Genomic DNA, 26,351 nt, shown 5'->3' on the forward strand with positions numbered 1-26,351 from the left:
ATTATCCGTATGGGGGTTTTGTCTTATGAACAAAGGCTAAACAGGTTGGGATTCTACTCAAAGGTTATGGGGAAAGGGTAAGAAAATTGAGGTGAGAAATGTTGAATTGGCCACAATCTGACTGAACGGTGGAATACATTGGCGGGTCAAATGGCCTACTCCTATTAAAGGTTTAATATCTTTGGAAAAATCTTACAGGACCAGGTAAGGTAAATGCAGAAATAATGTTCCTGGTGACCAGGCTGGACTTGGTAGCTGCCGAATGGAATTTGTAACAGTGACAGGAGGCAATGACAGGGGTGGTGGTGTCGTCAGTCCACACATGTAAACTACTGTGATACTTTTGGATGATGCCACCTAGTGACAGCATGTGGAGGAGGAGAAGGAGGAAGTCAATGATACATCATCGGAGGACAACTAGGTACAAGGTCAAGGACTTTTGACAGGAAAGGGAGGGTGGAGATGAAGTGGGATTTTTCAGTGACATTGGGGTTAAAGGTGGTTTTTCCTCAGGATTTGATATTGCTGCATTTAAAGAGAAAGAAGAACATGCAGAGGGTGGGGGGGGAGAGAGAGAGAGAGAAAAGCCATTAAAATTACTGGTGAATTTTGGGGAGTTGGAAAGTTCAGAGGCAAGTGAGAATAGCTCTACATAATCTCTGATAGGACATGATGAGAGATAGGAGACAAAAACTGAAGTAGTATGAGAGTTCAGTGCTAAGACAAGGAGCAACATGAGGTGTGGTTTGGACTAGTAAAAATGAGGGGAAGTAGCAGAGGCAGCTGATCAGATTGTCTGAATGTTACTGACAAACAAGCTCCATGACAACCTCACAGTTGTTGTGGATGTAAGGATGGAGGATAAAGGGGACAGGGAGAGCTCTCCAAAAGCGACCACTCTGTCTCAAAAACATGAAAAGGATTCCACACATTGTGCACTTAACACAAAGCTGATATATTGACTTTTGTCGAAAATATTAAAAGTTTGTTACCAGCAGCAGAAACAGACTCCAATGAAAAAGGTTCAATTCCAAAAAGTTAGTCATTGTACTTACTTCCATTGTAGCGTCTCAGCAGGTGGGCCGACTGATTGATTCTCTTCCCACACATGGAGCAGGTGAACCGTCTCCCTCAACAGCGAACTTGCTGGTGAAAAACGAATCGAGATGATTGCCTTGAGGCCGGACCCACTGCAAGAATGCCAAAATGGTCATTCGTCAGAGTAAGTAAACCGCTGGGCCATTAGTCCTTGGTAACTTTTATAGGATTTTCCAAAATCTGATCATTTAAAATATCTCTGAGTAAACCAGCTGGTGTCTCAGCAGGCAGTATGAGTGAGTGAATGCCTTCCCATGCTTGTGAATTCAAAGTAAGAGGTTCAGTGAGGACCGATCAGAGTCTGGGCTGAAAGTCATGAAAACTACTGCTGCCAGATTTCTGACAACAGGGTAACTGGTATTGTCTCCAGTATAAATCCAGATTCGACCTGATCAAAAACAACTGTATCCCAGTAGATTTGGATCTGATCTCATACCGGGCCATGCGGGTTCTCTCTTCTGGAGCTATTTGTTCCTTCTTTTGTTGCCTCTCTAATTAAGTTAAAATGAGTCAGAGTCATACAGCATGGAAATTGACCAGTGATAATGGATTCTCCAGCATCTGCAGTTCCTAAGACAACAAAGTGTGAAGCTGGATGAACACAGCAGGCCAAGCAGCATCTCAGGAGCACAAAAGCTGACGTAAGGGTCTAGGCCCGAAACATCAGCTTTTGTGCTCCCGAGATGCTGCTTGGCCTACTGTGTTCATCCAGCTTCACACTTTGTCATCATGGAAACTGACCCTTTGGTCCAACTAGGCCACGCCAACCACATTCCTAAACTAAGCTAGTTCCACACACACACACAGGTGCTTGGCCCATATCCATCCAAACCGTTCCCATTCATGTAGCTGTCCAAGTGTCTTAAATGTTGTAACTATATCTGCATCCACCACTTTCTCTGGCAGTTTATACCACAAATCACTGTAAGAAGGTTGTCCCTTGTCCCTTACCCCTTAACTGATAAGGTCTCACCCCTCAACCTCCTATGCTCCATTTAAAAAGTCTCTGCCTTTCCAGTCTATTTTTATATCTCAAACCTTACATTCCTGGCTACACCCTGGCAGATCTTTTCTAACCCTGCGTTCATTCTTTGTTCGCCCCCCTCACCACAAAGCTCCTCTAAATCTACTGCCTTTCACTTCAGAAAGTTTTTTTTTTAAGAATGAAAAGATATTCAGAGACATGGGCGAAATACAGGTATTTGGGGTTAGGCCGCATATTGGCCATGATCTCTGAATGGCTCAAAGGGACTGAACGACCTACTCCTGGTCCCACATCTCTACCTCTAAGTAAATTCTCAAACTCACCACCTGGAAAGATAAGGGCAACTAGTGCATGGGGGGAGGGTTGGGGGGCAGGGGGTGAGGAATTACTTCCAAGACATACACACGCAAGTTCATGCTGGAGCAAGACCAATCACTGGGTCTGTGTATCAGAAGGGATTTAAATCAATGTGCCACTGCTGAGACAGTGACTGTAGCAGTTGGCTTTTGCTGTTAAATCACATCCAGAAACGAACAATGGTCACTTTGCCAGTTGGGGTTTCTCTCTGAAAAGAAATTCAACTTTGTCAATCAACTTGATATACTTTATTTGAAGAGGCAAGGCGTCTTTCTCAAGATTGTTCAAGGTTTTCAAAGTTGAACCCAAAAAGTGATTTAAGTTTACTTCTTTCAATATACAATTCTTGGACTCACTGCTCACATTTGGTGCGCTCTCCATCAGGAGACAGCAAATAGTGGCTGGATGATCACTTTGTGGAAAGCCCTCCATTCAGTCTATAAGCTGGACCTTAAGCTCCCGGTCAGCTCCCCTTTTAACTCTGTCCCACTCCCACTCTGACCTCCCTGTGCTCAGCCTCCTGCACAAGCTCAACAGGAGTGTTTACCTGAAGAACTATTTCCTCATTCACTCTTGTAAGTTTTTAGTCCTGGTCCTCTTATCCCAGATTGCTCCAGACAGTCAAAATCGTTCCTATCTATCAACCCTACCAATTTCAAGTAACATTGTTAAATTTTTGATGAAATCACCTTCTAATCTTTTAGAATATATCCAGCAAAAGAGTTTAAAAGGAGTAACTGTTGGAAGCACGATGCATAATTTGGTAGAATCAGTGGTGAGAGAAACAGAGTTAATGCATGATCATAGCTGATCTGATTTTAACTTCAAGGCTGCATTCCTGCATAGCCCTCAATCTTTCATTCCCTCAGTAAATCAAAACAGGCTAAAGAGTCCACATCAATTACTTTTTGAGAAAGGGAATTCCAAGAACTCTCAGCCCCATGTGACAGGAAAAAAAAGTTGCCTCTTCTCTCTCCTTAGCTTGGTGAGATGTCTTATTTGTAAACTGACTCTGAGCTCTAGATTCTCAGACAGAGGTAATACCCTGTTGACCTCTGGAACAGTCAAGTTCCCTCAGGATTTTATGTCTTAATTAAGTCACCTCTGGCCGTACAGAAGGCTGTACATACAGGCTTAGACCGTACTGCCTTTCCTCAAGGCAACCTGAGGTATTAGCCTAGTAAACCTTCTCTGAACTGCTTCCAAAGTGTTAACATCCAGTTAACAAACAGACGTTTACATGGATGAAGGTAGAGCAGTGGATGTGGTATATATGAATTTAAGTAAGGCATTTGACAAGGTTCCCCCTGGTAGGCTCATACAGAAGGTAAGGAGGCATGGGATAGGAGGAAATGTGGCAGACTGGATTCAGAATTGACTGACCCTTAGAAGACAAAAAGTGGTAGTGGACAGAAAATATTCAACATGGTGCTCAGTTACGTGTGGTGTACCACAAGGATCTGTCCAATGTCATCTTCTATTTGTGATTTTTGTAAATGATTTGGATGAAGGAGCAGAAGGGTGGATTAGCAAGTTCACGGATGATACGAAGGTGGGCCACATTGTGGATAGTGCGGAGGGCTGTTTGAGGTTACAAAGGGACACTGATAGGATGCAGAGCTGGGCTGAGAAGCAGCAAATGGAGTTTAACCCTGAAAGGTGAGAGGTGATTCATTTTGGAAGGACAAACTTGAAAGCAGAATACAGGGTTAATAGAAAGATTCTTGGCAGTGTGGAGGAGTAGAGGGATCTTGTGGTTCATGTCCACAGTTCCCTGAAAGCTGCCACCCAGGTGGATAGAGTTGTTAAGTAGGCATATGGTGTGTTAGTTTTCATTAAAAGAGGGATCGAGTTCAAGAACTGTGAAGTTACGCTCCAGCTATACAAAAGCCTGGTTCAGCCACATCTGGAGTATTGTGTCCAATTCTGGTCACCTCATTACAAGAAAGATGTGGAAGCGTTGGAAAAGGTGCAGAGGAGATATACCAGGATGTTGCCTGGAATGGAGGGAAGGTCTTGAGGGGAATGGTTGAGAGAGCTAGGCTTTTCTCTTTAGAACGACAAAGGATGAGAGGTGACTCAATAGAGGTATACAAAATTATCAGAGGTATAGATACAGTCAACAGCAAGAGACTTTTTCCGAGGGTGGAGGTAGCTAGTACAAGGGGAAATAGTTTTAAAGTGAGTAGAGGTGGATATAGGGGAGATGTCGGAGGTAGGTTCTTTACTCAGAGGTGGGGGGGGGGGGGGTGGAATACATTGCCAGAGAGGGTAATAGAGTCAGCCTCATGAGAGGCATTTAAGCAGCTATTTGATAGGCATATGAATGATAGCATAAGGTAAGGGTGGAGGTTAGATGGACCTCAGGATTGGCATAAACGTTTGGTAAAACATCGTGGGCCAAAGGGCCTGCACTGTGCTGTACTGTCCGATGTTGTATCTGACCAGTTGTACAAAGGCAAAGACAGTACTTAGTGTTCCAGATGCAGTCTCTCAAATGCTCCGCACACCTGGAGAATAATCTCATTTTTAGCTGACTGCTTGTTATACGCACCAGCTAATCTGAGATTCCTGCATTTGGATACTCAGATTTCCACAACCTCTCACCATTTAGTTTTGTTTGCTCTTTCTGCCAAAGATGGACAATGGTGACTCATCTCCACCTATCTGGACTCCATTTTCTCCCCTTTGGTCCAGGAGCTCCCTACCTACATCCGTGACACCACCCACACCGTCCACCTCCTCCAGGACTTGCAATTCCCTGGCCCCCAACACCTCACTTTCACCACGGACCTCCAGTCCATATACACCTGTATTCCTCATGCAGATGGCCTCAAGGCCCTCCGCTTCTTCCTGTCCCGCAGACCCGACCAATCCCCCTCCACCGCCACCCTCATCCGCCTAGACGAACTCATCCTCACCCTCAACAACTTCTCTATCGATTCCTCCCACTTCCTACGGACAAAAGGGGTGGCATGGGTACCTGCATGTGCCCAAGCTATGCCAGCCTCTTTGTAGGTTACATGGAACAGTCCCTTTTCTGCACCTACACAGGCCCCAAACCCCACCTCTTTCTCCATTACGTTGATGACAGTATGCGCCGCCTCTTGCTCCCCAGAGGAGCTCGAACAGTGCATCTTCTTCACCAAGAATGGACCATCTCCAACACATCCCTCACCTTCCTGGACCTCTGTCTCCATCTCAGGTAACCAGCTAGAAACTGATGTCCATTTCAAGCTCTCTGATGAAGGGTCTAGGCCCGAAACATCAGCTTTTGTGCTCCCGAGATGTTGCTGGGCCTGCTGTGTTCATCCAGCCTCACATTTCATTATCCATTTCAAGCCCACTGACTCCCACAGCTACCTAGAATACACCTCCTCCCACCTACCCTCCTGCAAAAATTCCATTCCTTATTCCTAATTCCTCTGCCTCCACCACATCTGCTCCCAGGATGAGGCATTCCACTCCCGCACATCCCAGGTGTCCACGTTCTTCAAGGACCGCAACTCTACCCCCCCCCCACCCCCCCACCGCAGTGGTTGAGAATGCCCTTGACTGCGTCTCCCACATTTCCCGCAACACATCCCTCACACCCCACCCCCGCCACAACCGCCCCTAGGAGGATCCCCCTCGTCCCCACATACCACCCCACCAACTTCTGGATACAACGCATCATCCTCCGACACTTCCGCCGTCGACAATCCAACCCCACCAAAGACATTTTTCCATCCCCACCCTTGTCTGCCTTCTGGAGAGACCACTCTCTCCGCGACTCCCTTGTCCGCTCCACACTCCCCTCCAACCCCACCACACCCGGCACCTTCCCCTGCAACCGCAGGAAGTGCTACACTTGCCCCCACACCTCCTCCCTCAGCCCTATCCCAGGCCCCAAGATGATTTTCCATATCAAGCAGATGTTCACCTGCACATCTGCCAATGTGGTATATTGTATCCATTGTACCCAGTGTGGCTTCCTCTACACTGGGGACACCAAGCAGAGGCTTGGGGACCGCGTTGCGGAACACCTCCGCTCGGTTCACAACAAACAACTGCACCTCCCAGTTGCGAACCATTTTAACTCCCCCCTCCCATGCCTCAGATGACATGTCCATCATGGGCCTCCTGCAGTGCCACAATGATGCCACCCGAAGGTTGCAGGAACAGCAACTCATATTCCGCTTGGGAACGCTGCAGCCCAATGGTATCAATGTGGACTTCACAAGCTTCAAAATCTCCTCTTCCCCCACCGCATCCCAAAACCAGCCCAGCCCGTCCCCTCCCCCCACTGCATCCCAAAACCAGCCCAGCCTGTCTCCGCTTCCCTAACCTGTTCTTCCTCTCACCCATCCCTTCCTCCCACCTCAAGCCGCACCTCCATTTCCTACCTACCACCTCATCCCGCCTCCTTGACCTGTCCATCTTCCTTGGACTGACCTATCCCCTCCCTGCCTATCTTCTTTTCTCTCCATCTTCAGTCCGCCTCCCCCTCTCTCCCTATTTATTCCCGTTCCCTCTCCCCCTCTCTGATGAAGGGTCTAGGCCCGAAACGTCGGCTTTTGTGCTCCTGAGATGCTGCTTGGCCTGCTGTGTTCATCCAGCTCCACACTTTGTTATCTCTCATCACTTAGTTTTGTTTGCTCTTTCTGCCAAACATGGACAATTTTGTATCAGAGATGATGGGAACTGCAGATGCTGGAGATTCCAAGGTAATAAAATGTGAGGCTGGACGAACACAGCAGGCCAAGCAGCATCTCAGGAGCACAAAAGCTGACGTTTCGGGCCTAGACCCTTCATCAGAGAGGGGGATGGGGGGAGGGAACTGGAATAAATAGGGAGAGAGGGGGAGGCGGACCGAAGATGGAGAGTAAAGAAGATAGGTGGAGAGAGTGTAGGTGGGGAGGTAGGGAGGGGATAGGTCACTCCAGGGAAGACGGACAGGTCAAGGAGGTGGGATGAGGTTAGTAGGTAGCGGGGGGTGCGGCTTGGGGTGGGAGGAAGGGATGGGTGAGAGGAAGAACCGGTTAGGGAGGCAGAGACAGGTTGGACTGGTTTTGGGATGCAATGGGTGGGGGGGGAAGAGCTGGGCTGGTTGTGTGGTGCAGTGGGGGGAGGGGACGAACTGGGCTGGTTGAGGGATGCAGTCGGGGAAGGGGAGATTTTGAAGCTGGTGAAGTCCACGTGGATACCATATGGCTGCAGGGTTCCCAGGCGGAATATGAGTTGCTGTTCCTGCAACCTTCGGGTGGCATCATTGTGGCACTGCAGGAGGCCCATGATGGACATGTCATCAAGAGAATGGGAGGGGGAGTGGAAATGGTTTGCGACTGGGAGGTGCAGTTGTTTTTTGCGAACTGAGCGGAGGTGTTCTGCAAAGCGGTCCCCAAGCCTCCGCTTGGTTTCCCCAATGTAGAGGAAGCCGCACCGGGTACAGTGGATGCAGTATACCACATTGGCAGATGTGCAGGTGAACCTCTGCTTGATGTGGAATGTCATCTTGGGGCCTGGGATGGGGGTGAGGGAGGAGGTGTGGGGACAAGTGTAGCATTTCCTGCGGTTGCAGGGGAAGGTGCCGGGTGTGGTGGGGTTGGAGGGCAGTGTGGAGCGAACAAGGGAGTCACGGAGAGAGTGGTCTCTCCGGAAAGCAGACAGGGGAGGGGATGGAAAAATGTCTTGGGCGGTGGGGTCGGATTGTAAATGGCGGAAGTGTCGGACGATAATGCGTTGTATCCGGAGGTTGGTAGGGTGGTGTGTGAGAACGAGGGGGATCCTCTTGGGGCGGTTGTGGCGGGGGCGGGGTGTGAGGGATGTATCGCGGGAAATGCGGGAGACGCGGTCAAGGGCGTTCTCGATCACCGTGGGGGGAAAGTTGCGGTCCTTAAAGAACTTGGACATCTGGGATGTGCGGGAGTGGAATGTCTTGTCGTGGGAGCAGATGCGGCGGAGGCGGAGGAATTGGGAATAGGGGATGGAATTTTTGCAGGAGGGTGGGTGGGATGAGGTGTATTCTAGGTAGCTGTGGGAGTCGGTGGGCTTGAAATGGACATCAGTTACAAGCTGGTTGCCTGAGATGGAGACTGAGAGGTCCAGGAAGGTGAGGGATGTGCTGGAGATGGCCCAGGTGAACTGGAGGTTGGGGTGGAAGGTGTTGGTGAAGTGGATGAACTGTTCGAGCTCCTCTGGGGAGCAAGAGGCGGCGCCGATACAGTCATCAATGTACCGGAGGAAGAGGTGGGGTTTGGGGCCTGTGTAGGTGCGGAAGAGGGACTGTTCCACGTAACCTACAAAGAGGCAGGCATAGCTGGGGCCCATGCGGGTGCTCATGGCCACCCCCTTAGTCTGTAGGAAGTGGGAGGAGTCAAAAGAGAAGTTGTTGAGTGTGAGGACGAGTTCAGCTAGGCGGATGAGAGTGTCAGTGGAGGGGGACTGGTCGGGCCTGCGGGACAGGAAGAAGCGGAGGGCCTTGAGGCCATCTCCATGCGGAATGCAGGTGTACAGGGACTGGACGTCCATGGTGAATATGAGGTGTTGGGGGCCAGGGAATTGGAAGTCCTGGAGGAGGTGGAGGGCGTGGGTGGTGTCACGGACGTAGGTGGGGAGTTCCTGGACCAAAGGGGAGAAAATGGAGTCCAGATAGGTGGACTTCACCAGCTTCAAAATCTCCCCTTCCCCGACTGCATCCCTCAACCAGCCCAGTTCGTCCCCTCCCCCCAGTGCACCACACAACCAGCCCAGCTCTTCCCCCCCACCCATTGCATCCCAAAACCAGTCCAACCTGTCTCTGCCTCCCTAACCGGTTCTTCCTCTCACCCATCCCTTCCTCCCACCCCAAGCCGCACCCCCCGCTACCTACTAACCTCATCCCACCTCCTTGACCTGTCCGTCTTCCCTGGACTGACCTATCCCCTCCCTACCTCCCCACCTACACTCTCTCCACCTATCTTCTTTACTCTCCATCTTCGGTCCGCCTCCCCCTCTCTCCCTATTTATTCCAGTTCCCTCCCCCCCATCCCCCTCTCTGATGAAGGGTCTAGGCCCGAAACGTCAGCTTTTGTGCTCCTGAGATGCTGCTTGGCCTGCTGTGTTCGTCCAGCCTCACATTTTATTACCATGGACAATTTTGTACTTGTCCAGCTTACACTCCATTTAGCAGATCCTTGCTCGCTCACTTAACCTTTATAAGTTCCTTATATCCTCTTCGTGACTCCCTTTTCCACCTGTCTTTGTGTCACAGTAAATTTAACCACCATACCTGGAGTCCTTCTGTCCACATCATTGATAGAAATTGTAAACAGTTGAGGCTCCAGCACTGACCCACTCATGATATCCTACTAGTCGGAAAAAGACCTTTTATTCCTACTCCATGGTTTCTGTTTGTGAGCCAATTTTCGAAGTATATCTACTCGTTCCCCTCTATGTATAGAACAAGGTACGTCCGGAAAGGAAAGCAACAAATAAGTTCCCGCCCAAAGGAGCCATGTGACTGTGGGCGGCCTCACACCAATAGGATCGAGCGGGGCTCCTGGCCCTCCAACCAATGGGGGTGAAGAGGGGCGGGGTCCGAGGGAGGACACGTGGTGATACTGCCTGTCTCTGACTAATTGCGGGAGGTGAGCGAAACGGTTGAGAATGTGAAAGTCGCAGCGGAGGTGGGAAGGAAGTTTATGGATCGGAAAGTTCTGCAAACGTCGGATTTACCCTCCGAACCCGAATTAGGAAACACCCGCGTTTGCGGCAAACGGCTGTCGGCAGCAGGCGGAGTTGCCGCCGCCATCTTCATTGGGGGCAATGGTTGACGGCGGGGACATATGCGAACGCCATCTTTATTGGGAGTAAGTTTCGGAGGACCCCGTTCACCGCTGCTGCGTGTATTTGAGTCTCAGCCGTACACCACCTAGAAGCAGGTCCTTCAGCTAAACTGGTCCGTGGCAACCAGGATTCCTAAACTGAACTGGCCCCCTTAGCCTGTGTTTGGTCCATATTCCTTTAAACCTTCCCTACTCATATCCCTGTCCAAATGTCTTTTAAATGTTATAATCGCCTCCACCACTTGCTGTAGCAGCTCGTTCAATACACGCACCACCCTCTGTAGAAAGAGTTGCCCCTGAGGCCTCTTTTAAATCTTTCCCTCTCACCATAAACCAATGTCCTCCAGATTTGAACCCCCCCCCCCCCAACCTGGGGAGAAGACCTTTGGGTATTGACCATTTGTATGCCACTCATGATTTTAGAAACCATTACAAGTCACCCCTATGCTTCAGGGGGAAAAGGTCACAACCGTTTCACCCTCTCCTTATAACTCAAACCTTCCTGTATCAGGAAGAACAGATGGTACACAGTACCTAGCAGGGTGACAAAACATCTGCAACACCAGCTCGGCGAGCAAGTCTACAACCTGGTACACAAATGTGTCCGTACGGATTTCTTACAAGTTGTAAGATGACATCCCAGTTCCTGTGCTCGAACTGATGAAGGCACATGCCTTCACCACCCTGTCCACCTGTGATGCCACTTTCAAGGAACTATGTACCTGCACCCCTAGGTCTCTGTTTGACAACACTCCCCAGGGCCCTACCATTAACTTTATATCCTTTCCTGGTTTATATTATGGAATATTTCGACAGGTACATGAATGGGCAGGGAGCAAATGGACACAGACCCTTAGAAAATAGATGACAGGTTAGACAGAGGATCTTGATCAGCACAGGCTTGGAGGGCTGAAGGGCCTGTTCCCATGCTGTAATTTTCTTTGTTCTTTGAAATGCAACACATCCCCTTTAGCTAACTTAAACTCCATCTGTCATTCTTTGGCCCACTGGCCTAGTTAATCATCATCCTGTTGTACTCTTAGATAACCTTCTTCACTGTGCACTATACCACCAAATTTGGTGTCATCAACAAACTCACCATGCCTCCTATATGCTCATCCAAATTATTTAGAGAAAATGACAAACAACAGCAGACACACACTGCTGGTCACAGACCTCCAACCTGAGAAACAACTGTTTATCCTTACATGGGATGAAATGAGACTAATTGGATACCAAATTGCCTTGAAGGGTAGCAGACAGAGGGTAGTAGGAGTCGTGGAGGAGTGTTTTTTTCAAACTGAAAGCCTGTGACCAGTGCTGAATCCACTTTCAGTCATTTGTATGTGATATGCATATGAACATAGGAGGTATGGTTAGTAAGTTTGCAGATGACATCAAAACAGATGGTGTAGTGGACAGTGAAGATGATTCGGCCGGCATGGTGTCTCAGTGGATAGCACTGCTATCTCACAGCACCAGAGACCCAGGTTCAATTCCAGCCTCAGGTGACCGTCTTTGTGGAGTTTGCACATTCTCCCTGTCTGTGTGTTTTCTCTCTGGGTGCTCCGGTTTCTTTTCACAGTCTGAAGATTTGCAGGCTAGGTGGACTGGCCATATTAAATTTCCCATAGTGTTCAGGGATGTGTGGGTTATAGGGGGATGGGTGTGGATGGTTGCTCTGAGGGTCGGTTTGGACTTGTTGGGCCGAAGGGCCTGTTTCCACATTGTAGGGATTCTATATTTATTACAACGGGACCTTCATCAGAGGAGTGGCTGTTGGAGTTTAATTTTGATAAATGTAAGGTATTACATTTTGATAAAGCAAGCCAGGACGAGACTTGTACAGTAAATGATAGTGCCCTGTGGAGTGATGCCAAGCAAGTAGACCTAAGGGTGCAGGTGCATAGTTCCTTGAAAATGGAATCTCAGGTATTGCCTTCCTTGGTCAGTACATTGGAGTATAGGAGTTGCGATGTCATGTTGTGGTTGTACAAGGCAGTGGTGAAGCCACTTTTGGAAAATTGCATACAATTCTGGTGATTCGCCTATAGGAAAGTTGGTGTTAAACTTGAGGGTGCAAAAAATATTTGTAAGGATATTACAGGGACTGGAGGGTTTGAGTTTAGGGGAGAAGCTGAATAAACTGCAGCTTTTTTCCCCCCTGGAGTGGTGACCTTGTAGAAGTTTATAAAATCATGACAGGCATGGATCGGGTGAATAACCAATATCTTTTTCCCCCGCATGGGCATGGGCAAAACTAGAAGACATACGAGCTTAAGTGAAAAGATTTAAAAAGAACCCAAGGGGTAACATTTTCATGCAGAGGATGGTGCGTGTATGGAACGATGTGCCAGAGAAGTGGAGGATCACAACATTTAAAAGGCAATTGGATGGGTATATGAATAGAAAGAAAGAGTTTCGATGGGATATGGGCTAAAAAGCTGGTAAATGGAACTGTGTCAGATTGGGTTGTTTGGTCGGCATGGATGAGTTGGACCAAAATGCTTGTTTTTATGCTGTATGATTCTAAAACCTCACCCTCTCTTCTGCTGTCGAGCCAATTTTTGTATTGACTTGTCTGGCTCTCCTTGGGATCCCATGTAATATAGACTTGCTAGCTAGTCTACCATGTGGTATGCAGTTGAAGACATATTAGAGACAGAAAGCTGAAAAGAAACCTCACACCAAGATCTGTCAGATGCACTCAGTTCACAAGAACGTGAATATCACCTCTGCCCTTGACCATGGAAAGAAAAAGATTAGTCTTTTCTTTCTCGCTGTCTCGTAACTCCAACAGAAAAACAACAGATGGTACTGATGTTAGAGGGAGCACAGAGCAGACTGACCTGAATGATACCTCAACTCCAGGGGTTAACTTATCAGAGCAGGGTGAATGAAACATCAGACATTCAGTATAGTACTAAAAGAGATAGTTTCAAGTGTAATTTAATAAATACAGAATCCCTACAGTGTGGAAACAGGCCCTTCAACCCTCAGAGCAACCACCCACACCCATCCCGCTATAACCCAACTAACCTACACATCCCTGAACACTATGGGCAATTTAGTATGGCCAATCCACATAGCCTGCGAATCTTTGGACTGTGAGAAGAAACTGGAGCAAACACACACAGACATGGAGAACGTGCAAACTCCACAAAGACAGTCGCCCAAGGCTGGAATTGAACCTGGGTCTCTGGTGCTGTGAGGCAGCAGAGCCAACAACTGAGACAGCATGCCAGCCTAATCATCTTCACTATCCACTACACCATCTCTTTTGATGTCATCTGTAAACCTACTAACTATACCTCAGATTCATATGCAAATCACATACAAATGACTAAAAGTGGATTCAGCACTGGTCACAGGCTTTTAGTTTGAAAAAACATTCCTCCACTACTCCTACTACCCTCTGTCTGCTACCCTTCAAGGCAATTTTGTATCCAATTAGTCTCATTTCATCTCATGTAAGGATGAACAGTTGTTTCTCAGGTTGGAGGTCTGTGACCAGCGGTGTGTCTGCTGTTGTTCGTCATTTTCTAAATAATTTGGATGAGCATATAGGAGGCATGGTGAGTTTGTTGATGGATGACACCAAATTTGGTGGTATAGTGGACAGTGAAGAAGGCTAAGAGTACAACTGGACGATGAATAACTTGGCCAGTGGGCCAAAGAATGACAGATGGAGTTTAAGTTAGCTAAAGGGGAGGTGTTGCATTTCCGTAACAAACCAGGAAAGGATATAAAGTTGTATCAGTGATAATGGGAACTGCAGATGCTGGAGAATCCAAGATAACAAAGTGTGGAGCTGGATAAACACAGCAGGCCAAGCAGCATCTCAGGAGCACAAGGCTGCTTATCCTGCTGTGTTTATCCAGCTCCACACTTTGTTATCAAGGATATAAAGTTAATGGTAGGGCCCTGGGGAGTGTTGTCGAACAGAGACCTAGGGGCGCAGGTACATAGTTCCTTGAAAGTGGCATCACAGTTGGACAGGATGGTGAAGGCATGTGGCACTCTTGCCTTCATCAGTTCGAGCAGAGGAACTGGGATGTCATCTTATAACTTGTAAGAAATCCGTATGGACACATTTGGAGTACTGTGTACCAGTTTGTAGACCTGCTCACCGAGCTGGTGTTGCAGACGTTTTGTCACCCTGCTAGGTACTGTGTACCATCTGTTCTTTCTGATACAGGAAGGATGTCATTAAACTAGAAAGGGTTCAATAGGGTTGAAAAGGATGTTACCAGGCCTGGAAGGTTTGAGTTATAAGAAGAGGTTGAAAAGGTTGTGACCTTTTCCCCCTGAAGCACAGGGGTCACTTGTAATGGTTTATAAGATCATGAGGGGCATACAAATGATCAATACCTAAAGGTCTTCTCCCTAGGTCGGGGGTGGGGGGGGGGGTTCTAAAACTGGAGGACATTGGTGTAAGTTGAGAGGGAAAGATTGAAAAGAGGCCTCAGGGACAAGTCTTTCTACAGAGGGTGGTGCGTGTATTGAACGAGCTGCTACATTTACAACATTTAAAAGGCATTTGGACAGGGATATGAATAGGAAAAGTTTAAAGGAATATGGGCCAAACACAGTCTAAGTGGACCAGTTCAGTTTAGGAATCCTGGTGGACAGGGACCAGTTTAGCCAAAGGACCTGCAACACATCCCTCACACCCCGCCCCCGCCATAACTGCCCAAACAGGATCCCCCTCGTTCTCACACACCACCCCACCAACCTCCGGATACAACGCATCATACTCCGACACTTCCGCCATCTACAATCCGACCCCACCACCCAAGACATTTTTCCATCCCCACCCTTGTCTGCTTTCCGGAGAAACCACTCTCTCCGTGACTCCCTTGTTCGCTCCACACTGCCCTCCAACCCCACCACACCTGGCACCTTCCCCTGCAACCGCAGGAAGTGCTACACTTGCCCCCACACCACCTCCCTCACCCCTATCCCAGGCCCCAAGATGGCTTTCCATATTAAGCAGAGGTCCAGCTGCACATCTGCTAACGTGGTATACTGTATCCATTGTACCCAGTGTGGCTTCCTCTACATTGGGGAAACCAAGCGGAGACTTGCAGACTGCTTTGCAGAACACCTCCGCTCGGTTCACAATGAACAACTGCACCTCCCAGTCGCGAACCATTTCAACTCCCCCTCCTATTCTTTAGATGACATGTCCATCATGGGCCTCCTGCAGTGCCACAATGATGCCACCCAAAGGTTGTAGGAACAGCAACTCATATTCCGCTTGGGAACCCTGCAGCTCAATGGTATCAATGTGGACTTCACCAGCTTCAAAATCTCCCCCTCCCCCACCGCATCCCAAAACCAAGATAACAAAATGTGAGGCTGGATGAACACAGCAGGCCAAGCAGCATCTCAGGAGCACAAAAGCTGACGTTTCGGGCCTAGACCCTTCATCAGAGAGGGGGATGGGGTGAGGGTTCTGGAATAAATAGGGAGAGAGGGGGAGGCACCACACAAACAGCCCAGCTCTTCCCCTCCACCCACTGCATCCCAAAACCAGTCCAACCTGTCTCTGCCTGCCTAACCTGTTCTTCCTCTCACCCATCCCTTCCTCCCACCCCAAGCCGCACCCCCATCTACCTACTAACCTCATCCCACCTCCTTGACCTGTCCGTCTTTCCTGGACTGACCTATCCCCTCCCTACCTCCCCACCTGTACTCTCCTCTCTACCTATCTTCTCTTATCACCCCTCTCTGATGAAGGGTCTAGGCCCGAAATGTCAGCTTTTGTGCTCCTGAGATGCTGCTTGGCCTGCTGTGTTCATCCACCCTCACATTTTGTTGTCTTGGATTCTCCAGCATCTGCAGTTCCCATTATCTCTCTCTCTCTCCTCTCTACCTATCTTCTTTTCTCTTCATCTTCGGTCCGTCTCCCTATTTATTCCAGTTCCTCTCCCCATTCCCCTCTCTGATGAAGGGTCTAGGCCCGAAACGTCAGCTTCTGTGCTCGAGATGCTGCTTGGCCTGCTGTGTTCATCCAGCTCCACACTTTGTTATCTTGGATTCCGCAGCATCTGCAGTTCCCGTTATCACTGCTTCTGGGTGGTGTACGGCAGAGACTCAAATACACGCAACAGCGGTGAACGGGGTCCTCCGAAACTTTTGCCCAATAAAGATGGCGTTCGCATATGTCCCCGCCCGTCAACCATTTCCCCCAATAAAGATGGCGGCAGCAACCCGGCTTGCTGCCTACAGCCGTTTTCCGTTTGCCAAAAACGCAGGTGTTTCCTAATTCAGGTTTGCAGGGTAAATCCGACGTTTGCGGAACTTTCCGATCCATAACTTCCCTCCCACCTCCGCTGCGAATTCGACATCCTCAACCGTTTCTCTCACCTCCCGCAATTAGTCAGACACAGACAGCGTCGCCACGTGTCCTTACACGGACCCCGCCCCCCTTCACCCCCAATGGTTGTAGGGCAACGAGCCTCGCTCGATCCTATTGGTGTAAAGCCGTCCACAGTCACATGGCTCCTTTGGGCGGGAACTTATTGTCTGAAAGACTCTTCCACGTGCACCCAACAAAATGATTGTGGGCGGAGGGACTAGGTGATTACATAAACACGTTGCGGAAGGCACAGTGCCCCGAATGCGGAGCTACTGCTCTTTGCTCGCACGGGCGGGGCGACACTGCGGGACCTCAAAGGCTCCGACAGTCTACGGTACTCGGGTTACCGTCCACCATCCTTATTAGGGGCACCCAGGACCCGGCGAATTACGCGATCACCATATTTATAGGGGGCACTTTGAAGCATGACGCATGCGCGATGGTCGTATCAATCATTGTCAATCCATTTATTACATCCACTAGTTCCCTCCCTGATCACCTTTCTGTCACTGTCTAGCTCCCTCTTGTCTCTAATAATCGGTGCATTTTAACTCTCATTAGTATTTTACTGTTACTTATTTGTCTGTTTTACTAATCGATTCCATTATTGCCCCTCCCCTGACGATGCTATGCTGCTAATTTAGCAGCGACGTTACCTACAGCATCATGAACAGTTAAGACTATTTTTCCTGTGGTGGAAACGACATCTCTTTCGGTCCTGAGCATACGTTCAACCACAATGCTGTTCAGAATTCATTAACTCTTCCATTTCTCCACAGAGGTTTTGTAAATCCACAGTGGCCTCGGAAATGACCTTCCCGAAGAACTGCAGTTCGCAGGTTGAAGATGCTCCCACAATGCTCTCAGGTAAAAAGGTACAGCTTAACCAGTGATGATGAGGGGTCATGATACGTTTAAACCAACAGCAGTTTCACAATCACAGAACTGCTACAGTGCCAATGGAGGCCATTCAGCCCATCATGTCAACACTGGCTTTCGATTGAGCTTTATGACTTCATGCCATTGTCCTACCTTTACCCCACAAAGCTGAACACTGAACGCGGTTTCTATTTAAATAATGATCTAAGATTATCTTGAATGCATCAATTGAATCTGTGTCCTAGAAATGTCCCAGTAGTGGATTCCATATTCTAAATATTTGCAGTGTGAAATTGTTTGCTCTCCTCTCATATTTGTTTCATTTGCAAACCTTGTTAGGACTGTATCCTCTGGTTCCCAATCCTTTTACAAGTGGGAACAATTTGCCCCTTTGTTTCAATTATATTTAATGCAATTTGTACTTAGATTAGGAGACAGGAAGGACTGCTGGAGTTGGAAGCTAAAGTTAATAAATGTGGAGCTGGAAATTCACAGCAGGTCAGATAGCATCCAAGGAGCAGGGAAATCAACATTTCAGGCTGGAGCATCTGTTTAAATCTGGGATGGTCATGATGCCAGAATTAGATCAGTATAGAAATCTCCAAGTTCAGAGGCAGAAAGAGATGACTAAGATGAGGAGAATTGCAACCATAAAGGAATGTGATGATGAGAATTTTCTAATGTTTGAACCTCTTAAATTGAAGACACTTGTAGTTAGCAAGCATAGGGGTTGTGCTTGAACATGATGTAGTGTGAGTAAGCACATGGACAGCAGAACTTTGGAAGACCTGAAGATTTCATGGAGGTTGAATGTGGGAGGCCAACCAGGCGCACATCAGGATAGCTAGGGCTAGAGGTAACAAAGGAATCAACCGCCTGTGTTTCCTACATCTCTCTCTGCCTCACTCCTTGTATGGAAGCCAGAGTCTTGTATCGGTCCAGACTAGGTGGCAGTTTCCGAACCCTGGTGTACAGTAAGGAACCAATTGAATGGAGTGATTAACACTTCCAGTGCCTGACAGCAGAATTAGAACTTGCAGAGATCGAAGGACCTGTGGTTTGAGGAGACTACAGAGATAGAGATGATCACAATCAGGAAGGAAAACAGGGATGAGAAATTTAAAATATGACTGTGTTTTAACCAGGAAACTTTGCAGGTCAAAGTTTTTGAAAAAGATTTGTGGTTCAGGTTGTGGATGAGGTTGCAGACTTGCGCACTGAGCTGGTGTGTTTGATTGAAGATGTTTTGTCACCTTGCTAAGTAACATTGTCAGTGCACCCCTGGTGAAGTGTTGGTGTTCTGTTCCGCTTGTTATTTATATGTCTCAGTTAGCTGGACCACCACTTGCAGTTCTGTTTTTCAGTGGTTTGTATATCAGGTCCAGTTCAATGTGTTTGTTGATGGAATTCCGGTTGAAATGCCAGGCCTCCGGGAATACCCTGGCATTTCTCTGTTTGGCTTGTGCTATTATGGATGTGTTGTCCCAGTCGAATTTGTGCCCTTCTCTGTCTGTGTGTACTGAAACCAGTGGGAACCATCCCAGCAAACCGAGAGATATAAATAACAAGTGGGTCAGAACACCAACACTTCACTGGAGGCGCACCGAAGATATCACCTAGCAGGGTGCTAAAACATCTCCAATCAAGCACACTGGCTCAGCAAGCAAGTCTACCACCCTTTCCTTTGCAGGTTTGTGAGTACAACGGTGATGGGTGAACAAGATTTGGTGAGAGTCACGGTAGTTTGTTGGATAACGTGTGGAATATTGTGTAGATTGCAGGAGTTTGAGTGGGTGGTGCTGAATTGGTGGGGGTTGGGGGGTGGTGTTGGAAGGGACAACAAATAGAAATCAAGAGAAATGTTTGTTTCTTCTGATTGCTGTCCTGGACTCTCAATGAATAACTTTGGCAACTTTTTTTAATAGGATATTCCAAGTAGTTGTACAGATGGGAACCACATGCCAAATGTTACATCAAAAGTCTAATATAATCACTCTATTTATCTGGACCTGGGTATCAGTGGCCTTTTAGTGTAAGCATTGAATTCTAGGTCATTACCACTTGCAGCATTTCTCTTTCTGGCTTCGCTTCTTGCCCAAATTGTACAAGTTGTATAAACTTGTTACAATCTGGTTTTGGGAACAGCTTTTCTTTAACTGCTTTGTCGGATATTACCATAAAATCACAGCCTCCCATCCTGCACAATGTGTGGTGATCTCTGGTTTGCACAGACCCAGATTTGCTTTATTCCTGTATAATGTCATCATGCATTGACAATTCCATGGTGACATCAGCCATTCCCTGGGGATTTCCTTGATGTGAGATTTTTCTGCCTCCAGTGTTTCTGTTATCTTTGCAGCTGCAGACTACAGCAAGAGATTCTACACTAAAACAGTGAGAGTGTTTTAAAAGAAAATCTACAATTTTGAGCTGCTAGTGCCATCCTCTGTTATCTGGTTCCATTTGCTCTGAGGCTTGTGTATCACCTTTACTGTGGAATCCAAGTCCACTCACTGCTCTTGTTTCACATCTGCCCTCCCACCCTAATCACCGTGTTTACTTTTGTCTCTAATAATGGGTGCATTTCTCCTCCATTTAGTATTTTACTATTACTTCTGCTGACTTTGCCTAACTGATGTTTCTATCCCTTGACAGTGTGCTGCTGACTTACCAGCTTCAGGAACAAGTATTTCTGTAGAATATATTTTGCATTGATTTATAAGAAAAAAAAGCAGGTATCACGGATAATGCTGGGATGTGGCACTAACTCGATTGGTTCGTTACTGTCACTCAGCGAAGGGAAACTGCTCCTGGTCTTGACTGACACAAGACTGTGACCTCTACAAGGACAATTGTTTAGGTATCACTAACCATTATCAATCCCCAGTTTGCAGTGGCAAAGATTTTGTTTGACCTTCTTGAACCACTGTGCGGTTATGACTCTCCCGTGATGCTGCTAAGTAAGGATCTGCAGATCATTCAGTCAGGGACGGTGAAGGAATAATGATATATGTCCAAATCAACAGCAACAATTTTCATTTTGTAAGGGAACAACCCAGGATGTTTTACAAAAATATCAGAAAAACAGTGGACACCATGACACAGAAGGAAACATTAAGGCACGTGACCAAATTGATAGGTGTTGAGGGGGACACTAAAATTGAAAAGTGAGGTTGAGAGACTGAGGGTTAGGGAGGAAATTCAGAGATTATGGGCTTGAAAGGTAGATGCACAGCTCCCAAAGTTTGTACAGATGAAATCAGGAATGCACAGGAAGCCAGAAGTCGAGGAGTGCAAACATCCTGAGGTCGTCAGTTTGAGGGAGACCCAAGACATAAGGAGAGTGGTGGGGCTGGAGGAGATTACAGCGATTGGGAGGCTTTCGAGGCTAGAGAACTTCACAGAATGAGGCTAGATCTGATTCTGGAGGAGGTTACTAAGTTTGGGAGTCACAATATCACAAGAGACTTGAGAACAAGGATGGAAATTGTAAAATTTTCATGGTCTTGACCCAAAAATGTGTTTTTTTCCAGTTAGTGAACATGGGCGATGGGTGAACGAGATTTGGTGTGAATAAACATGTGGACTGTAGAGTTTTGAATGACCTAATGTTTACAGTGAGTTTGAATGTTGGTTGTTGGTCAGGAGTGTGTTTGGATAGTTTAGAGGTAGCAAAAGGAATTCCACACGTGTATCTCCCACCTCTGTCCTTCTATCTCTGTCTTTATATAAAGGACAGAGTCTTCGATCAGTCAAGACCAGGAAGCAGTTTTTCTTTGCAGAGCGACAATAATGAACCAGTTGAGTTTGTATGACATTCCAGCATTATCGCCGATCATTTCTTGCTTCGTGCCGGCGCCACAAATTACCAGATTCATTCAGCTCCATTTCACTACTTCCCCTTGTGTTCATGTATGTTAATTCTCACACTTTTTGTCTGTTTTAAATTGGTTTCACAGGGTATTGGATGGACACGATTTGCAGCCAGGAACTGGAAGCCAGTCAATAAATCAGATTCTGAGAGCCTCACCCCATTTATGATAACTTTATGGTCACTGGAGTTTGGACATGGATGGGGAGAATCTATACATTTGTTGTATGTGTGGACAAGGCTTCAGCCAATCGTCTGGCCTGTCAGAACATAAATGCAGTCAGAATGGAGAGAGGTACGGGGACTATGAGAAGGGATTCAGATCCCGGTCTGAGCTGGAAATGCATCAACACAGTCACACCGAGGAGAGGCCATTCGTTTGTGCAGACTGTGGGAAGCGATTCACTCAATCATCGGACCTTCTAAAACACCAGCGAGTTCACACTGGGGAAAGGCCATTCACCTGCTCCACGTGTGGAAAGGGATTTACAGAGTCATCCACCCTGCTGAGACACCAGCGTGTCCACACTGGGGAGAGACCTTTTAAGTGCCCGAACTGTGGGAAATGCTTTAAATGTTCTGGTGATTTGATGCGCCATCAGCGTATTCACTCTGACGAGAAGCCATTCAGATGCTGTCACTGCGGGAACGAGTTCCGGCAATTGTCTGGCCTCACTAAACACCAGCGAATTCACACTGGGGAGAGACCGTTCACCTGCTCTGTGTGTGGGAAGGCATTCACTCAGTCATCCACTCTGCTGATACACCAGCGCATTCACACTGGGGAGGGACTGTTCACTTGCTTTGAGTGCGGCAAGAAATTCACTTGTTCGACTGCCCTGCTGAGACACCAACGAGTCCATGAGTAATGACAGTGATGGGACTTTACTATGAATCACATCCAGAATTGAACTGTTTACGTTAGTGTTTGTTTCTGCCTGTGTTATTAAACTCCAGCTCAGTTATACCTGTCAATACTTTGCAGAACATTCATTACTTCAATTTTGTGCTCATTACTGTGTGTTGCATCTTTTCGACTTATTAAACATGTTTGTTCCTTTTTGACAGTCTGAAATGTTGGTCACTTTAATTGTGCAGGTTCAAAATAAAATGTTAGAGAAAAAGGATTTGTGTGAAAAATTGCAAGAGGAGATTTGTGTTTCTACCTTTGTCTGACAATAATTCCTATTTATTTAGCCCCTTCAGCCTCATGAAATGTTTCAAAGTTCCTAGGGCATTGTATAACAATGCATGACACCAAGACATATGTAGGAAAGTGAGAAGAAACTTGAGCAAAGTCTGTGGGCTTTAGGAACTGTCCTAAGGGAGGGAAGTGTCAGTATCACGTTTCAGCTCAAATCAATGCGTGTCATTTAGCTGAAGGAGTTGCTTGTGTTCTACTTAAACATGTCATTTTGTCAGAGAAACTTGTCTCTGGTGAGAACAATGGAAATAGAAACGGGAAAGGTGAGGTGGACAAGCCAAATGTGAGAGTTTAGAGGCAGATTCCCTGTCCTCTAGAGACTAGATTTGGTACTTTTATTGTCATTGCCTGGGTTTGATTCCTGGTCTCAGTCAATGCAGATTTCTCCACACATCTTTTTAAAAAAAACCTGAACCAGTCAAGTCAGCGTTGATGTTTTACACCAGAACTGCAAATGTCACATGCAGACATTTAGGGGCTGCAACATAAGGGCTGCAGTGATTAAATAAAGCAGCTCATCTCCACTTTCTCAGGGCAATGAGGGATGAGCAAGGAAATGCTTGCCCTGGTCTGTGTTAGCCACACCCTGTGAAAGAATAACGAAATATAGAGGTGGAATGAAAGAGTGAAAGAAAAAGAGAAGGGTTGTGAAAGGTTGCATGTGTAGAATATGTAGTTTTTGGTGCAAGACAAACAATGGACGGTATTGGGTAAGATTTAACTTCTTGCTGTTTACATTGCTACAAATATCATGCCCGATCAACCAATCACAACTACTTGTTCAAAGCAATGCATCTCGCTGAATGACTGCTTTCTGTGTTGCAGCTCTCTATCACTTTAAATTTCCCAACATCACAATTTCAACTCACAGCCATTTATCATTGCCCACTCCAATGAAATACAACAAAAATTTTTGACTCTTACATTACACTTCTACAGTCTTACAGTATGGAGACAGATCCTTTGTTCCAACCAGTCTGTGCTGACCATAGTCCCAAACCAAACTAGTCCAACCTGCTCGTGCTTGTCACAATATCCCTCCAAACATTTCTTATTCATGTACCTATCCGAATGTTGTTTATCTGTAACTGTACCTGTATCCACCACTTCCTCTGGAAGTTCATTCCATTCATCAACCATTGTCATTTGTAAAAAGGTTGCCATATATGTCCTTTCTAAATCTTTCTCTTCCCATCTTAAAATTATGCCCCCAGTCAGGAAATCCACCACCTGAGGGAAAAGATACCTTCCATTCACATTATCTATGCCCTTTATGATTTTAAAAACCTCAATGTGCTATGCTCTAGTGAACCTCTCCTTAACATACAAGCCTTTCATTCCTGGCAACATAGATCATAGAATCTCTACAGTGTGGAAGCGGGCCCATTGGCCCAACAAGTCCATACCGACCCTCAGAGCATCCCACCCAGACTCATCCCCCTAAAACCCACCTAATGTACACACCCCTGAACACTATGGGCAATTTGGCATGGCCAATCTACCTAGCCTGCACATGTTTGGACTGTGGGAGGAAACCGGAGCACACGGAGGAAACCTGTGCAGACACAGGGAGAATGTGCAAACTCTCCACAGACAGTTGCCCGAGGGTGGAATCAAACCTAGGTCCCTGGTGCTGTGAGGCAGCAGTGCTAACCACTGAAAAACTGTGCCACAGATGGTGATCTTCCCATGTTTCTGCCGCCCTTATCCTTCTGGACGGAAGTGGTCATGGATTTGGAAGACGCTGTGTAAAAATCTTTATTGAATTTCTGTAGTGCATCTTGTAGATAGTATACACTGCAGTCTTGATGGTGGAGTGTGGGGATGTTTGTGGAGGTGGTGCCAATTAAATGGGTTGCTTTGGGGAGCCAGGAGGAAGGTTACTTGCTACAGTATTCCTAGCTTCTGACCTAGTCTTTTTAGTGCTGTGGTTATGAACCAAAAGACCCATGTAAGAGTCCAATTCCAGGATTTTATGACCAAAGAAAGTGTGTCATAATGTGTCCAGATTATCAACTTGTGAAATCCTTTAAATGCTGGATTCCTGGTTTGATATCTGCAGAATAAAATGGCAAACCACTCCAGTACTCTGTACCTGGGATCAAAAATGTCATCCGATCCCCTTCAAGGCCTGGTACCCAGCCTCAGAGAGAGAGCAGAGGCAATGGGCAGAATTTAATGCCATTCCTCTAGGAAGTGTTGATTGATTAATGGGCATTGATTGAGTAGGAGATTAGCAGATGGAAATCTGGCAAATGATCAGTTTGGTGAAGCTAGTGGATGTCCTTTCTGTTACACTATCAACTGAGAGCTTTAAGATGGCAATTACGTCCTCACTGCACTGTCCCTGGTAACCAGTAGGTAGTGGACTCGCTTTTGTGACAACATCCTGGAAAATCTTTCCTGAACCCTCTCCGGCTTAATAATATCCTGCCTGTTATATGGGTGACCAGAGCTGGACACACTACTCCAGAAGAGGCCCCACCAACATCCTGTACAACTTCAACATGACCTCCCAATTTCTACACACAAAGGCCTGAGCAATGAAGGCAAGCATGCTAAATTCCTTTTTAGCCACCCCGTCTACATGTGATGACAACTGCAAAGAATTATGCACCTGCAATCCTAGGTTTCTTTGTTCTACAATATGATGAAAAGCCCGACTTCTAATTGTATAAGTCCTGCCCTTGTTTCTTTTACCGAAATGCAATACCCTGCATTGATCCAAATTAAACTCCATACGCCATTTCCTCAGCCCATTGACCCAATCGATCAAGATCTCTTTGCAATCTTGGATCACCTTCTTCACTGTCCAATACATCACCAGTTCTGGTGACATCTGCAAACTTACTAACCATGCCTTTTTAAATAAGTGATTTAGATGAGAATATAAATGACAAACAAAAGTAGACCCAGCATTGATCCTTGCAGAACACCACTGGTAACAGGCCTCCAGTCCAAAAAAATCACTTCACCGCCATTCTCTGATTCCTGCTGTTAAGCCAATTTTGTCTTGAATTGGTGAGCTCACCCTAAATCCCATGTGATCTAACTTTACTAATTAGTCTATCATGTGGAACATTGTCAAAAGCTTTACAAACAAGTCCAAGTAAACAATGTCTACCACTCTGCCCTTATCAACCTTATTGGTTACATCCTCAACAAACTCACTCAAGTTAGTCAGACATGATTTCCTGTGCACGAAACCATGCTGATGCGCCCCAATCATTCCTTGCCTCGCCTTTTTTCTGCAAAGGGCCCCACAGTTTCTTCCATAACTTCCCACAACAGCTGGGACATACTAGATTAGGTCCCAGAGATTTATCCACCTTTATACAGGATAAGACCTCTCGTGCATCTTCTTCTGTAACGTGAACTGTTTTCAAAACATCAATATTTGTTTCCCTCCATTTTAAAGACAAGACGATGACTGGATTCAGCAGAATGTGTTCTTGCCATTTCTGGTACCCTATTCGGAATCAAACTAACTGAGTGAAAGTTTAAACAGTGCAAACCCTTCACTGCAGCTCAGCACATCCAAACAACTGTTCCACAGCCTGTTCTGTACTGTCCTATGGTACAGGTGCTGTGCAGCATGAAATTACTGCAGCTCCACTTTCTTCACATTGAAAGCCAATGCAAAAACCAGCACAATTTCACAGTCCAGTAATGTACACAAGAGTGGAGGAAGACTCCCCCTCTGCGAATAATGGGCATGGTGCACATTTCTGGAATGGGAGATCAAGAGTGATCATGTCCTCATGTCTCTTTAACTTGTCATCTGAAAA

General features: G+C 46.8%; 2 protein-coding genes across 5 annotated transcripts in view; one reads left to right on the forward strand and one right to left on the reverse strand.

The window, feature by feature from the left end:
- Window positions 1–26,351, reverse strand: part of LOC125448987 (zinc finger protein ZFP2-like) — an 80,546-nt gene that overhangs the window by 47,637 nt on the left and 6,558 nt on the right. Inside the window, exon 6 of the mRNA XM_059641837.1 lies at window positions 1,056–1,190. Within this exon, the coding sequence (XP_059497820.1) occupies window positions 1,056–1,190 (135 nt within the window). The remainder of the gene's footprint in view (window positions 1–1,055; window positions 1,191–26,351) is intronic.
- On the forward strand, window positions 16,605–22,421 carry LOC125448993 (gastrula zinc finger protein XlCGF49.1-like). 4 transcript variants are annotated; one of them, XM_048524530.2, is made up of 3 exons: window positions 16,605–16,830; window positions 17,389–17,476; window positions 21,448–22,421. In XM_048524530.2, the coding sequence occupies exon 3, from the start codon at window positions 21,557–21,559 to the stop codon at window positions 22,226–22,228; it is 672 nt and encodes a 223-aa protein (XP_048380487.2). In that variant the 5' UTR covers window positions 16,605–16,830; window positions 17,389–17,476; window positions 21,448–21,556; the 3' UTR covers window positions 22,229–22,421. The 4 variants fall into 4 exon arrangements, with proteins under 4 accessions (XP_048380487.2, XP_048380490.2, XP_048380488.2 ...); XM_048524533.2 differs by lacking the exon at window positions 16,605–16,830 and adding an exon at window positions 16,854–16,943; XM_048524531.2 differs by lacking the exon at window positions 16,605–16,830 and adding an exon at window positions 17,058–17,282.

The sequence above is a fragment of the Stegostoma tigrinum genome, chromosome 43 (assembly GCF_030684315.1).
Source record: "Stegostoma tigrinum isolate sSteTig4 chromosome 43, sSteTig4.hap1, whole genome shotgun sequence".
NCBI classification, from domain to species: Eukaryota; Metazoa; Chordata; class Chondrichthyes; order Orectolobiformes; family Stegostomatidae; genus Stegostoma; species Stegostoma tigrinum.

Bases quoted from the DNA above. Each gene is read 5' to 3' on its own strand.
- LOC125448993 (XM_048524530.2), top strand. From the start codon at position 21,557: ATGGATGGGGAGAATCTATACATTTGTTGTATGTGTGGACAAGGCTTC.